Source organism: Schistocerca piceifrons, chromosome 1 (genome assembly GCF_021461385.2).
Source record: "Schistocerca piceifrons isolate TAMUIC-IGC-003096 chromosome 1, iqSchPice1.1, whole genome shotgun sequence".
NCBI lineage: Eukaryota > Metazoa > Arthropoda > Insecta > Orthoptera > Acrididae > Schistocerca > Schistocerca piceifrons.
In genome coordinates this window covers 331,156,013-331,168,932 of record NC_060138.1, presented here as the reverse complement: position 1 = coordinate 331,168,932, position 12,920 = coordinate 331,156,013, and the positions used below count along the sequence as shown (strand labels likewise).

Below are 12,920 nucleotides of genomic sequence, written 5' to 3'. Positions count from 1 at the left end.
TTCAATATAGAATTTGTCTCTCAAGGACTTCTTAATATTCTACAATGTGGCACCGAATGTTAGATTATTTCTGATGTCAAAGGAATTTTTGGAATTCACCACTCATTGATACATTGCCACAGCTTCGAGTACTTCTCTAACAGATCAGAACTGCTTTTTGGGGGCCACATGCATTCCCAAACTGAAACTGCCTTTTTTTCAGGTTTTTAACGAAAAAAAATAAATAATGGTGTGCAAACAATATTCCTACAGTAATTCTGTTAAAAGTAAAATTGCTCTTTGTTGATAAGTATTTTTTCCCCTGTTTGCAGAAACAAAAGTAAGTGGTCATTTTTTTGCAAGATGCAGTGTTACATTATGAAGAAACATGACAATAGTTACCAGAAAATAGAAACTGACAATGAAATATTACCATAAAGCAATTTGCTACCTACTCATATCTGATGATACCCTCTCCCTCCTTCTAGCCCCCTCTCCTCCCCCCCCCCCCCCCCAACACACAAACGTATTTTTTTTTTCTTTTGTCCACTATTCACTAACTTTGCTCTAGACTAGCTTTCTTAATCTTTTCAATAACTGGAACTCTTTGCAACATTCACTTTTATTATTTGTTACTATAGTATGTTTTTAATTACACATTTTTCAAATGATATGCAACAAATATGGCAATTATTTCAAATTATTATTTTCTTCAAAGAGTAATTTGAAAACTAATCCAAAATTTCTTAAACTAACTTAAATTTAAAATAACACAATGAAACAAGATTTTTAAAATTAAATTTTAATGAGCTGAGTCATGCTGGATCTAATTTTCACAGATATAATTGATATACTCAAGAGAATTGCCATGACAGGTTCCATAACTAGCCTGTTTCAGTATTTATTTTTGGCAACGTATAATCTGAGAACATTATTTCACACACATTTTCAGTTGAAATTGTAAGGGCACCAATAGAGCCTTTCTTCAAAAACTTAGAAACCTCATGTTCTCAACACATAATAAGAGACAACCTATGAGGTTTTAATCCATAATGTATTTTGATATTTAATATGCTATTCATTTAGAGAATACAGATTAAAAGCTTAGTTCAAACCCTATTGAATAGAATTCTATCTTATTTCAAACTCTTTGTCTCCAAAAATGTCTTTTATTGTTGCAAAGCAATCAAACATACGTGGGTATCCACAAATTATCAGATATCCCATTTTTTTCTTGAAAGGGTTGTTTTTTCATGAGCAGTAAATACAATTATTTGTTTGCTTTGAAGGATTAGATCAAGTTCATTGATCTCTGTAAAAATGCACTTAAGAAGGAAACATTTAGCAGCCAATTTCTATCAAATAATCAGCCCTTCAATTTGAAACTGTATTCTAAATGGAAAGCATGTAATTCATACCTCAGCCAAAAAATACAGGTTAGTATTATTCCTAAGGATAACCAACAGGCCTCAGTATGTAAAAGAAGATATTTCCTAGTATAGTATTTTGAATAAATGATAGTTTAGCGGCCAGGACTTTATTAAGTTAATGATATTGATAACCTCATCAAGAACATTCTCGTTTATTTTTTTAGTTCTTAAAGCAAGTGATTGCCTATAGATTATGCTGTTGTATTTTGGTGATATTTTAATAAGCTATACACCACTGTTAATTATGCAACTCAGAGCCTTCGTCTCATGACATTTTAATCTCTTCAAGAAAACTATTTTACACAACCCAATATTTCCGATGTAGTAGTACATGTTGGTAGAGATTAGCATAAAAGAAGACTCTTCAATAACATATTTTTGTGCAGATGCTTAACTATTACAATCAATAACCCAAGTGAAACTGCACTGTTAGTTTCATCCATTTGTAATGAAAATCTGCTCAAGACAAATATTAAGTTCATTCTTTTTACTGGACACTAAATCTCTGATGTGCTGTAATCAATAAGTGGAAGTGAGGGTTAGTAGTTATTTATATTTATATTTTTATTTTTTAGTTTCATACACGTTCCATGGAACAAAGTTTAGGAAACACAGCATTAAACAGTGGTTTGGACAGCTAATCATTCGTGTCAGATCCACAAGTAATAACAAGGCCTTTCATCTCTTTTCATTAAGAAACATGGATAATTAGGTTTTTTTCTAAGAATATAGTGACAAACTATAATAATTCACATGACTTTTCACTTAATTTCAGTAATTTCTCTGAGAGCAGAACAAGCACAAAAGTAAAAATTGTGTGATTACCAGGAACTGCAGATTAATAAAAAATTATAATTTCTTAATCATTGTAGACTTTTATGAATAAAGAGCATTTGGAAATTGTACATTGCAGTTACAATCAACAACAAACACTGACTGAAATTTACAAGCTGTGAGCATGTAGCAAATTACACAGCACGTGAATGCACTCTACTCTTACATACAGAGTCAATGTCTCACCCACAGAACAAACATTGTAAACCAGATTACCATAACATTTTCTCCCTATACGTCAGCAAATATCTATTTGTTCAATTTATGCCAAATATATTGTATGCAGTACCATTTATTTTAAACTATAAACAGTAATCGTAACCATTTTGATAATCAAGCAAACATTGTATAACACAACCTCTATATCTCAAAAGAAAAAAAAAAGTTAACCAGTAAAAGAAAAGATTTGTTGAGTGAAAACTCTTCTTAAGGTTTATAACACTGCAGAACAGTATGTGCTTATAATAATTGTAATTCAAAATATATTAAAAATGTCAGCTTTCAGTAGCATATATTTTAATTTTAAACAACTTGAAGTGGATCTTTATCAGCAACTGATACTAATACTTGAACTTTGCCATCAAGAAGTTTATTAGCTAATATGTCAGCAAAATATGTCAGGAAACCCCTTTCAGAATTGCTGTGCTCACACAGTATCACATGATGACCATCATGCACAGCATCCAGTACCTGAAACACCAGCACATAATTTCACAAAATACATGTTTACAAAGTTACATTTTACTTACATCACTGAAAAATTACAACATCGAAAAATCAGTGAGTGTTGGACTGCTCTGAATGTGCAATAATTCCTGAGATACTGCTTGCTCAGCAACAGTCTTAGAGAATGTTTGGAAGCCTCTAAATGTGAAAGTTGACTTTTATCTTTTAAATAAGCTGCAACTGGTGCAAACTCACTTGGAAGAAAAACAACAAAAGTTTCCTTTTATCATGGCTATGTGCTGATAAGCATAAAGACTGTCGTATCCAACGTTTGCCCTGTTGCCTTCTCAATCATTGCACTCTCTCAAACTTATTTCCAACTCTTACATTATTATCTGAAGAGAACAGCAAAAATACACATTCTCAACAAAGTAAAATCCTCTCCACACCACTACATAACACATGCATCTTCTATAAATCAGTTTCTGTATCAGAAACCTGAATGGAATGATCTTCCTCAAAATATCATACAAATTGAATTCCTTTCAAACTTCAGAAGACAGTTAATATTCCCTCCTTTATCGCAATAGCTATCTCTTCCATATACTTGTCTGCTGCTCACTCTTGTCAAACCCCTTTCCCCCACCAGTTCTCCCTCTGCATTGTCCTATACGGATAATCTGTTCTTTCTTAACAGTTAATGCAAATGTCATTTCAATCTTCTCCTTTTTCACTATCCCTTCCGTTCCTGATAATACTAAACATGACTTCAAATTTGCTAAACTATTCAATATTATTGTCATTTTTAAGGTCCTTTACTATTATAATTAATGCCATTTATGATTATTGTTATTTTTATTACTATTATTGTTGTTATTATTATTATTCTTTCCTGTCTCAGAAGTTAAGTCTGGTTAAAAATGGAAAGTGACGCGGACCTTGATCAAGCGCGACTTCCTTTTAACTGTACGGTATATGTTACATTGCATTTAGGGACTTTCGGGTAATTGAACATGTATCAATAATTACAGATTTCTGTAGTTGTATATATATGTTTGGATGTACCTGTATTGCGTTGATGTACTGGTGGATATTGTGTGGTATGACTCCTGTAGTTGAGAGTACAATTGGTATAATGTCAACTTTATCCTGATGCCAAATGTCCTTGACTTCCACAGCCATTTGGATGTATTTTTCAATTTTTTCTCCTTTTTTCTTCTGTATATTTGTCGTACTGGGTATGGATATTTCGATTAGTTGTGTTAATTTCTTCTTTTTATTGGTGAGTATGATGTCAGGTTTGTTATGGTGTTGTTTTATCTGTTATAATGATTCTGTTCCAGTATAATTTGTATTCATCATTCTCCAGTACATTTTGTGGTGCATACTTGTATGTGGGAATGTGTTGTTTTATTAGTTTACGTTGTATGGAAAGTTGTTGATGTATTATTTTTGCTACATTGTCATGTCTTCTGGGGTATTCTGTATTTGCTAGTATTGTACATCCGCTTGTGGTGTGACCTACTGTTTCTATTTGTTGTTTGCAAAGTCTGCATTTATCTGTTGTGGTATTGGGATCTTTAATAATATGCTTGCTGTTATATCTGGTGTTTATTGTTTGATCCTGTATTGCAATCATGAATCCTTCCGTCTCACTGTATATATTGTCTTTTCTTAGTCATGTGTTGGATGTGTCTTGATCGATGTGTGGCTGTGTTAGATGATACGGGTGCTTGCCACGTAGTGTTTTCTTTTTCCAATTTATTTTCTTCGTATCTGTTGATGTTATGTGATCTAAAGGGTTGTAGAAGTGGTTATGAAATTGCAGTGGTGTAGCCAATGTATTTATATGAGTGATTGCTTTGTGTATTTTACTAGTTTCTGCTCGTTCTATAAAGAATTTTCTTAAATTGTCTACCTGTCCATAATGTAGGTTTTTTATGTCGATAAATCCGCTTCCTCCTTCCTTTCTGCTTAATGTGAATCTTTCTGTTGCTGAATGTATGTGATGTATTCTATATTTGTGGCATTGTGATCGTGTAAGTGTATTGAGTGCTTCTAGGTCTGTGTTACTCCATTTCACTACTCCAAATGAGTAGATCAATATTGGTATAGCGTAAGTATTTATAGCTTTTGTCTTGTTTCTTGCTGTTAATTCTGTTTTCAGTATTTTTCTTAGTCTTTGTCTATATTTTTCTTTTAGTTCTTCTTTAATATTTGTATTATCTATTCCTATTTTTTGTCTGTATCCTAGATATTTATAGGCGTCTGTTTTTTCCATCACTTCTATGCAGTCGCTGTGGTTATCCAATATGTAATCTTCTTGTTTAGTGTGTTTTCCCTTGACTATACTATTTTTCTTACATTTGTCTGTTCCAAAAGCCATATTTATATCATTGCTGAATACTTCTGTTATCTTTAGTAATTGGTTGAGTTGTTGATTTGTTGCTGCCAGTCGTTTTAGATCATCCACGTATAGCAAATGTGTGATTTTGAGTTGGTATGTTCCACTAATATTGTATCCATAATTTGTATTATTTAGCATGTTGGATAGTGGGTTCAGAGCAAGGCAGAACCAGAAAGGACTTAATCAGTCTCCTTGGTATATTCCAAGATTAATCTGTATTGGCTGTGATGTGATATTATTTGAATTTGTTTGGATATTATGTGTGGTTTTCCAATTTTTCATTTCTGTGTTTAGGAACTATATCAATTTAGGATCCACCTTGTATATTTACAATATTTGTAGTAACCATGGGTGGGGTACACTATCAAAAGCTTTTTGGTAATCAATGTATGCGTAGTGTAGCGACCTTTGTTTAGTTTTAGCTTGGTAATAACAGAACATGAGGTGTCGGTTAACTTCATCTGACCATCTCATCCTCTGTCTTTGGTTTCTTTCTAGAGTGGTTGCAGGAAGCATATCCTGCAAAACACCTCTATTTGGATTTAAATCATTTTCCGTGTGGCTAGCAGTGTCGTTATCATTGTGGACGGGCATAGGGTTCAAGCGTCATCTCCGACCATGACAGCGCTTGTCCGAGGCTTCATTAGTTCTGTCCTGAACCAACTAATCACACTAAAAGGGGGGTTAGCCCTATTAGTGGTTTGTTCTTTTCGTCGCCTTTTATGACTGGCAGAACATACCGGAGGCCTATTTTTTTCCCGGGCCTCCACAGGTATTATTATTATTATTATTATTATTATTATTATTATTATTATTATTATTATTTCTTCTTTCCTGTCTGGTTAAAAATGGAAAGTGATGCGGACCTTGATCAAGCGTGACTTCCTATATCAATTTAGGATCCACCTTGTATATTTCCAATATTTGTAGTAACCATGGGTGGGGTACACTATCGAAAGCTTTTTGGTAATCAATGTATGCGTAGTGTAGCGACCTTTGTTTAGTTTTAGCTTGATATGTCACCTCTGCATCTATTATCAGTTGCTCTTTACATCCTCATGCTCCTTTGCAACACTGTTTTTGTTCTTCATTTATAATTTTGTTCTGTGTTGTATGTGTCATTAATTTCTGTGTAATGTATATTATTGGTATGCATGTTATGGGGTGATATTTAGCAGGGTTTGCTGTGTCTGCTTGATCTTTAGGTTTCAGATAAGTTACTCCATGTGTAAGTGTATCAGGGAATGTGTATGAGTCTGCAATGTAACTGTTAAATAATTTAGTTAGATGTGAATGTGATGAGCTGAACTTCTTTAGCCAGAAATTTGCTATTTTATCTTTTCCGGGGGATTTCCAATTTTGAGTAGAATTAATTGCTTGGGTGACTTCATGTTGCAAAATTATCACTTCAGGCATTAGTGGTATCATCTTGCATGTGTCTGTTTCTGCTTGTATCCACCGTGCATGCCTGTGATGTTGTACTGGGTTTGACCAAATGTTGCTCCAGAAGTGTTCCATGTCTGTTATGTTTGGTGGATTGTCTATTTTAATGTGTGTGTTACCTATTGTCTGGTAAAATTTCTTTTGGTTTGTGTTGAACGTTTGGTTTTGTTTCCTTCTATTTTCACTTTTTTTTCTTTTTGTATCTTCTAAGTCATTTGGCCTATGCTTGTAATTTCTGCTTCTTTTCATCTAATTGCTCTATCCCTTCTTGTTGTGAGATTTTACCTAACCTTTTTCATTTTTTGTCTGATATTTCATTTCTTATAAATTGTGTTAGCTGACTGATGTCTTTTCTCAGTTTTTCTTTTCTGATCTGTAGCCCGTGTTGCCATGCTGGTTTTGTGGGTTTCTTCTGTGTATTGGTTGTTTCTGATCTCTGCCTAGTGTGTATATTTAGTGTAGTCAGTGCTCCTACATAAACCAGTAGTTGTAACTCTTCCATAGTTATATTTTCATTTATTTTGTTGTGTATGATTGTGTTGATAGTTGTTATTGTTGTTTTGACTTGTGGGTTATTTGGTGGTCTATGCAAGAATGGTCTAATTTCTGTATTTGTGTCTTTGTATTCTATATATGTCAGCTGAAATTTTTCTTCTATATCTAACATGTGTGTCACTTCATGTTCTATTTGTGCTTATTCTGGTGGCTGTCTTAAGAGTTCGTTTTCCTCTGACTGTTTAATTGATGCCTGTTGTTCTTTGTTTGTTTGCTCTGGGATGTTTGAGTCCATTACTGTATTTTCTTCTTCTTCAAATTGCACATTATTTTGTTCCAGTATTTGTTGTACTTGTTGTTTGATGTTTTCTAATTCTGACTGGGGTATCCTGTTATTTTTTTATTATTACACGGATCTGATCAGCTAGTCATTGTTCTGATAAAAATTTTAATTCTGGGTATCTGGTAATAAATGTTGTGTATACTTGTGATCTGTATCCAGTTGTGTTGGTTCCTAAGTTTGTTGCTTGGTAATAACAGAACATGAGGTGTCGGTTAACTTCATCTGACCATCTCATCCTCTGTCTTTGGTTTCTTTCTAGAGTGGTTGCAGGAAGCATATCCTGCAAAACACCTCTATTTGGATTTAAATCATTTTCCGCGTGGCTAGCAGTGTTGTTATCATTGTGGACGGGCATAGGGTTCAAGCGTCATCTCCGACCATGACAGCGCTTGTCCGAGGCTTCATTAGTTCTGTCCTGAACCAACTAATCACACTAAAAGGGGGGTTAGCCCTATTGGTGGTTTGTTCTTTTCGTCGCCTTTTATGACTGGCAGAACATACCGGAGGCCTATTTTTTTCCGGGGCCTCCACAGGTATTATTATTATTATTATTATTATTATTATTATTATTATTTCTTCTTTCCTGTCTGGTTAAAAATGGAAAGTGATGCGGACCTTGATCAAGCGTGCCTTCCTTTTAACTGTACGGTATATGTTACATTGCATTTAGGGACTTTCGGGTAATTGAACATGTATCAATAATTACAGATTTCTGTAGTTGTATATATATGTTTGGATGTACCTGTATTGCGTTGATGTACTGGTGGATATTGTGTGGTATGACTCCTGTAGTTGAGAGTATAATTGGTATAATGTCAACTTTATCCTGATGCCACATGTCCTTGACTTCCTCAGCCAGTTGGATGTATTTTTCAATTTTTTCTCCTGTTTTCTTCTGTATATTTGTCATATTGGGTATGGATATTTCGATCAGTTGTGTTAATTTCTTCTTTTTATTGGTGAGTATGATGTCACGTTTGTTATGTGGTGTTGTTTTATCTGTTGTAATGGTTCTGTTCCAGTATAATTTGTATTCATCATTCTCCAGTACATTTTGTAGTGCATACTTGTATGTGAGAATGTGTTGTTTTATTAGTTTACATTGTATGGGAAGTTGTTGATGTATTATTTTTGCTACATTGTCATGTCTTTTGGGGGACTCTGTATTTGCTAGTATAGTACATCCACTTGTGATGTGACTTACTGTTTCTATTTGTTGTTTGCAAAGTCTGCATTTATCTGTTGTGGTATTGGGATCTTTAATAATACGCTTGCGGTTATATCTGGTGTTTATTGTTTGATCCTGTATTGCAATCATGAATCCTTCCATCTCACTGTATATACTGCCTTTTCTTAGTCATGTGTTGGATGCGTCTTGATCGATGTGTGGCTGTGTTAGATGATGCGGGTGCTTGCCACGTAGTGTTTTCATTTTCCAATTTACTTTCTTCGGATCTGTTGATGTTATGTGATCTAAAGGGTTGTAGAAGTGGTTATGAAATTGCGATGGTGTAGCTGATGTATTTATATGAGTGATTGCTTTGTGTATTTTGCTAGTTTCTGCTCGTTCCATAAAGAATTTTCTTAAATTGTCTACCTGTCCATAATGTAGGTTTTTTATGTCGATAAATCCCCTTCCTCCATCCTTTCTGCTTAATGTGAATCTTTCTGTTGCTGAATGCATGTGATGTATTCTATATTTGTGGCATTGTGATCGTGTAAGTGTATTGAGTGCTTCTAGGTCTGTGTTACTCCATTTCACTACTCCAAATGAGTAGATCAATATTGGTATAGCATAAGTATTTATAGCTTTTGTCTTGTTTCTTGCTGTCAATTCTGTTTTTAGTATTTTTGTTAGTCTTTGTCTATATTTTTCTTTTAGTTCTTCTTTAATATTTGTATTATCTATTCCTATTTTTTTGTCTGTATCCTAGATATTTATAGGCATCTGTTTTTTCAATCGCTTCTATACAGCCGCTGTGGTTATCCAATATGTAATCATCTTGTTTAGTGTGTTTTCCCTTGATTATGCTATTGCTATGCTATTGTTATTATTATTATTATTATTATTATTATTATTATCAGCATTGGTAATCATAATTAGTCTCATAATAATTTCTCAGATGTATATAGCTGAACCACAAGTATACACAGAAAGTTACAACGTTTTGTAATAATTTTTGGTATGTACTGGTTCTGATTCAATGTACAAAATGGCCTCGAGTCCCTAATGTGGTCAGTCCAAATTCACAATAAATAAATAGCTACATATATTTAGTTATCCTACATAAGTTTGTTACTGCATCACACGCATTCAACACACTACATCTGCAATGGGAATAAAGTTTTATTTTGCATCTGTACAATTTACCTCATGATGAGACATCTCACCAGTCAGATAGAGGTCTGCCTTAACTCCTCTCAATACAGAAGCTCCAGAACCAGCACAAATAGCAATAGTGGATACCAATGAATCTGGAGAAAAAATGAATGTCAAAAAATTAATACCTTCACAATTCACAATTGCTTTTACTATTATTTGTGACATAAAATGGGGCGTTCCTTCACCAGAGTGACTATTATTTACTGCACCACAGTTTTTCACAACAAAATGATAAAAAAGGTAGCTAACTGTACAATATGAATCATTCCTCTTTCATCCATCTATCCACCCATCCACACATCCATCCTACTATTATCAAAGGTTTAATTACACATTAAAAATAAATAAATCATTCATTCACTTTCATTTCCTTCCTTACACTGTTCCCATTCAATCTTCATCACAACAACTGCATAACTGGCCTGAAGAAAGAGTATCTTCATTTATGCCTAATAACGTTGCTTTATTACACAGTTTCTTGTGAAACTCATCCAATAAGCAAGGCCAATATGAACATGTGACCATCTAAGTGTTATGTAAACATAATTAATGAGCAATCCATCACTAAGACAATATTGGGAGGAAACCATGTCGTAGACTTCTCTCAGATGAAAAAAATCTCACTAAGAGATATACCGTAAGTCTCAGGGTATCATTTACTACATAATTCACAGGCAACAGTTCCAAATGAAAGAATGAAAGATGGTTGTGTAAGAATAACTCAAAAACCAATTATATATATCACATTTTCAATAAATTTGGTAATTTATGAGAGGTAGGCAGAAAAATCCACATCATTCTGCAATCAAACATTAAGATTTGGGTGAGATGACAGTGTGCAACATAAACCATCAATCAGTAATCAACTTCACCACCAGCTCATTAGTTCTTACACCGTGTTTCGCTACCAAGAAAATAAGGGAGGGGGAGGGGGGGGGGGGGGGGAGAAGGGTAACATACAAGGGGGAAAAATGTTACATTTTTGTGTTACCATCAACTAGATTACAGAGTGGGCCACATCAGTGAAGAGCAGCTTATCAGTGTATACAAGTCTAATTTCTTAATCAAAAATATTGTAGTAGAATTGAAAAATAAAAATTTTACATCTGCATCACTACAGAAACTGCTTAATCTTTAGAGAGTGAGATAAATTAACAGTAAAATATTGTGGTCATCAGTCACTTGAAAACACTGAAGGCCAAGACATGTTTGAAAACCTGAGTGTACTGAAGCCGAGAAACAAGATAATGGAACAAGACAACTGAAATATAAGCCAAGTAACTCACTCAATCTATTATACATAGCTCTGATTTTCACTGCTGTCAGTCACATGGCAGTTGATTGTAGTGTAACTAGAATTAGCATATCAACATCTGATTGTCTGGAATCAGTTTAAATCAGATCAAATGTGCATTAACGCATAATGTATCTCATGCTATACTGACAAAATTATTTAATTGGATCATACTATACTGAGGAGTGAAGAGTCTCACAAATCTATGAAAATCATTGTCTATTATGATAATCAAGATTACAAGATGGAAACAATGAACAAAAAGGGGAAAATCAAGTACTGAAAGACCGATCTTTCACAGATGTATATATATAACAGATCAAAAGATCACACTAACTTTCAAGCTTTCACCTTAATAAATGCACTCTCTCTTCCACCCCCACCCCCCTTTCCACCCCCCTCCTCTCCCCCTCCCCCCAATATACTGCCAAAATTATTATTTTTTACTGAAGCCTCCATGAACTCTCATGTAATGTCAATTGAACGTGCACAGTGTTACCTGGTACTAATTGCTGCATATAAGTCAAAATAGTTAAGTAACAATTAAACTTTCTAAATGGTTCAGTTACGTCGTTCTCTCCATGTAGTATCATAAATTTCTTCATACTCAATTTTATTTAATCATTTGTGATGGAGAACAAATATTTCGCATATTTTGTCTTCAAAATAAAAATATCTTATATTTAAAAAAGAAATTACTATTAACATGCACTTAAACAACAGGTGGGTGTAGTCAAAGTTATTGGTTCATTTTATTAAGATAAAAGAGTGCCTAGGAGGTGTTAAATTCTTCAAGAGTAACTTGACTCACATGGTAATTCATGGACCATGAAATAGCAGATACCACAGATATGGACACAAAGCAATAAAAGTGACTCCGAAAGCACAGAATAAAAAGGAACAGAGAAAGAAGATCACAGAGAGCCACACATTTACTTAAAAGAGTGCAGAGTAAAAGAAGGTAAAGTAGTAAACAAAAAACAGAAGTTGAAAGTTATACATGCAGTGAATTTCAATGGGGGGTTTGCCTGGCTTGTTTAGACTCTTCTTAATTTGTGTACACAAAAGAATAATTGTCAAATTTAAGTATTGAAAGCTGTAATACTTTGCTATTCACTTTAAAAAGTAATTAGATCTCAATCACATAGCATCAAAAAACGATGATACAAAAAATGTAGAGTTCTTATACATTAATTATGCATCTAATTTACAGAATGTACCATTATTCTTCCCAACAGCAAGAGCAAGACGAAGATGTGGAATTTTGACATGTTTCTTTACAGTCTCAACAATTTCTGTCAATGGTTGTGGTGATTTAAGATAGCACATACGACCCATTCCACATTCTGGAATTGTAACCTGAAATGAACAATTAACTTGTAAGAAAATCATAAGTGTCCCTCTCTACAAACAGAAGATTAAAATATATTCTGCATACAACTGCATGACAGCAAAATAAGAATAGTACTGGACATAAATTTCCTTTGTGCTCTTTTTGTGCATATTAAGATGAGGGCACATTATATTCACAAAATCCTCTAATTGTTGATTGCAGACTAACTCTACAGTTAGCACTGTCTAATCAGTTTTTACCTCAGAATAATTAAAAGGGTGGCACCTTCATTAATAACTATACAGGATAAATT

General features: G+C 33.8%; 1 protein-coding gene across 1 annotated transcript in view; it reads right to left on the bottom strand.

Annotated features, from left to right (window-relative positions):
* Positions 1-2,264: 2,264 nt before the first annotated feature.
* The window catches only part of LOC124791761 (NIF3-like protein 1), a 77,035-nt gene continuing 66,379 nt past the window's right edge, over positions 2,265-12,920 (bottom strand). The window contains exons 6-8 of the mRNA XM_047257885.1: positions 12,495-12,633; positions 9,969-10,072; positions 2,265-2,933 (exon numbers count right to left, since the gene is read on the bottom strand). Coding sequence (XP_047113841.1) covers positions 2,766-2,933; positions 9,969-10,072; positions 12,495-12,633 — 411 coding nt within the window. The 3' untranslated portion in view covers positions 2,265-2,765. The remainder of the gene's footprint in view (positions 2,934-9,968; positions 10,073-12,494; positions 12,634-12,920) is intronic.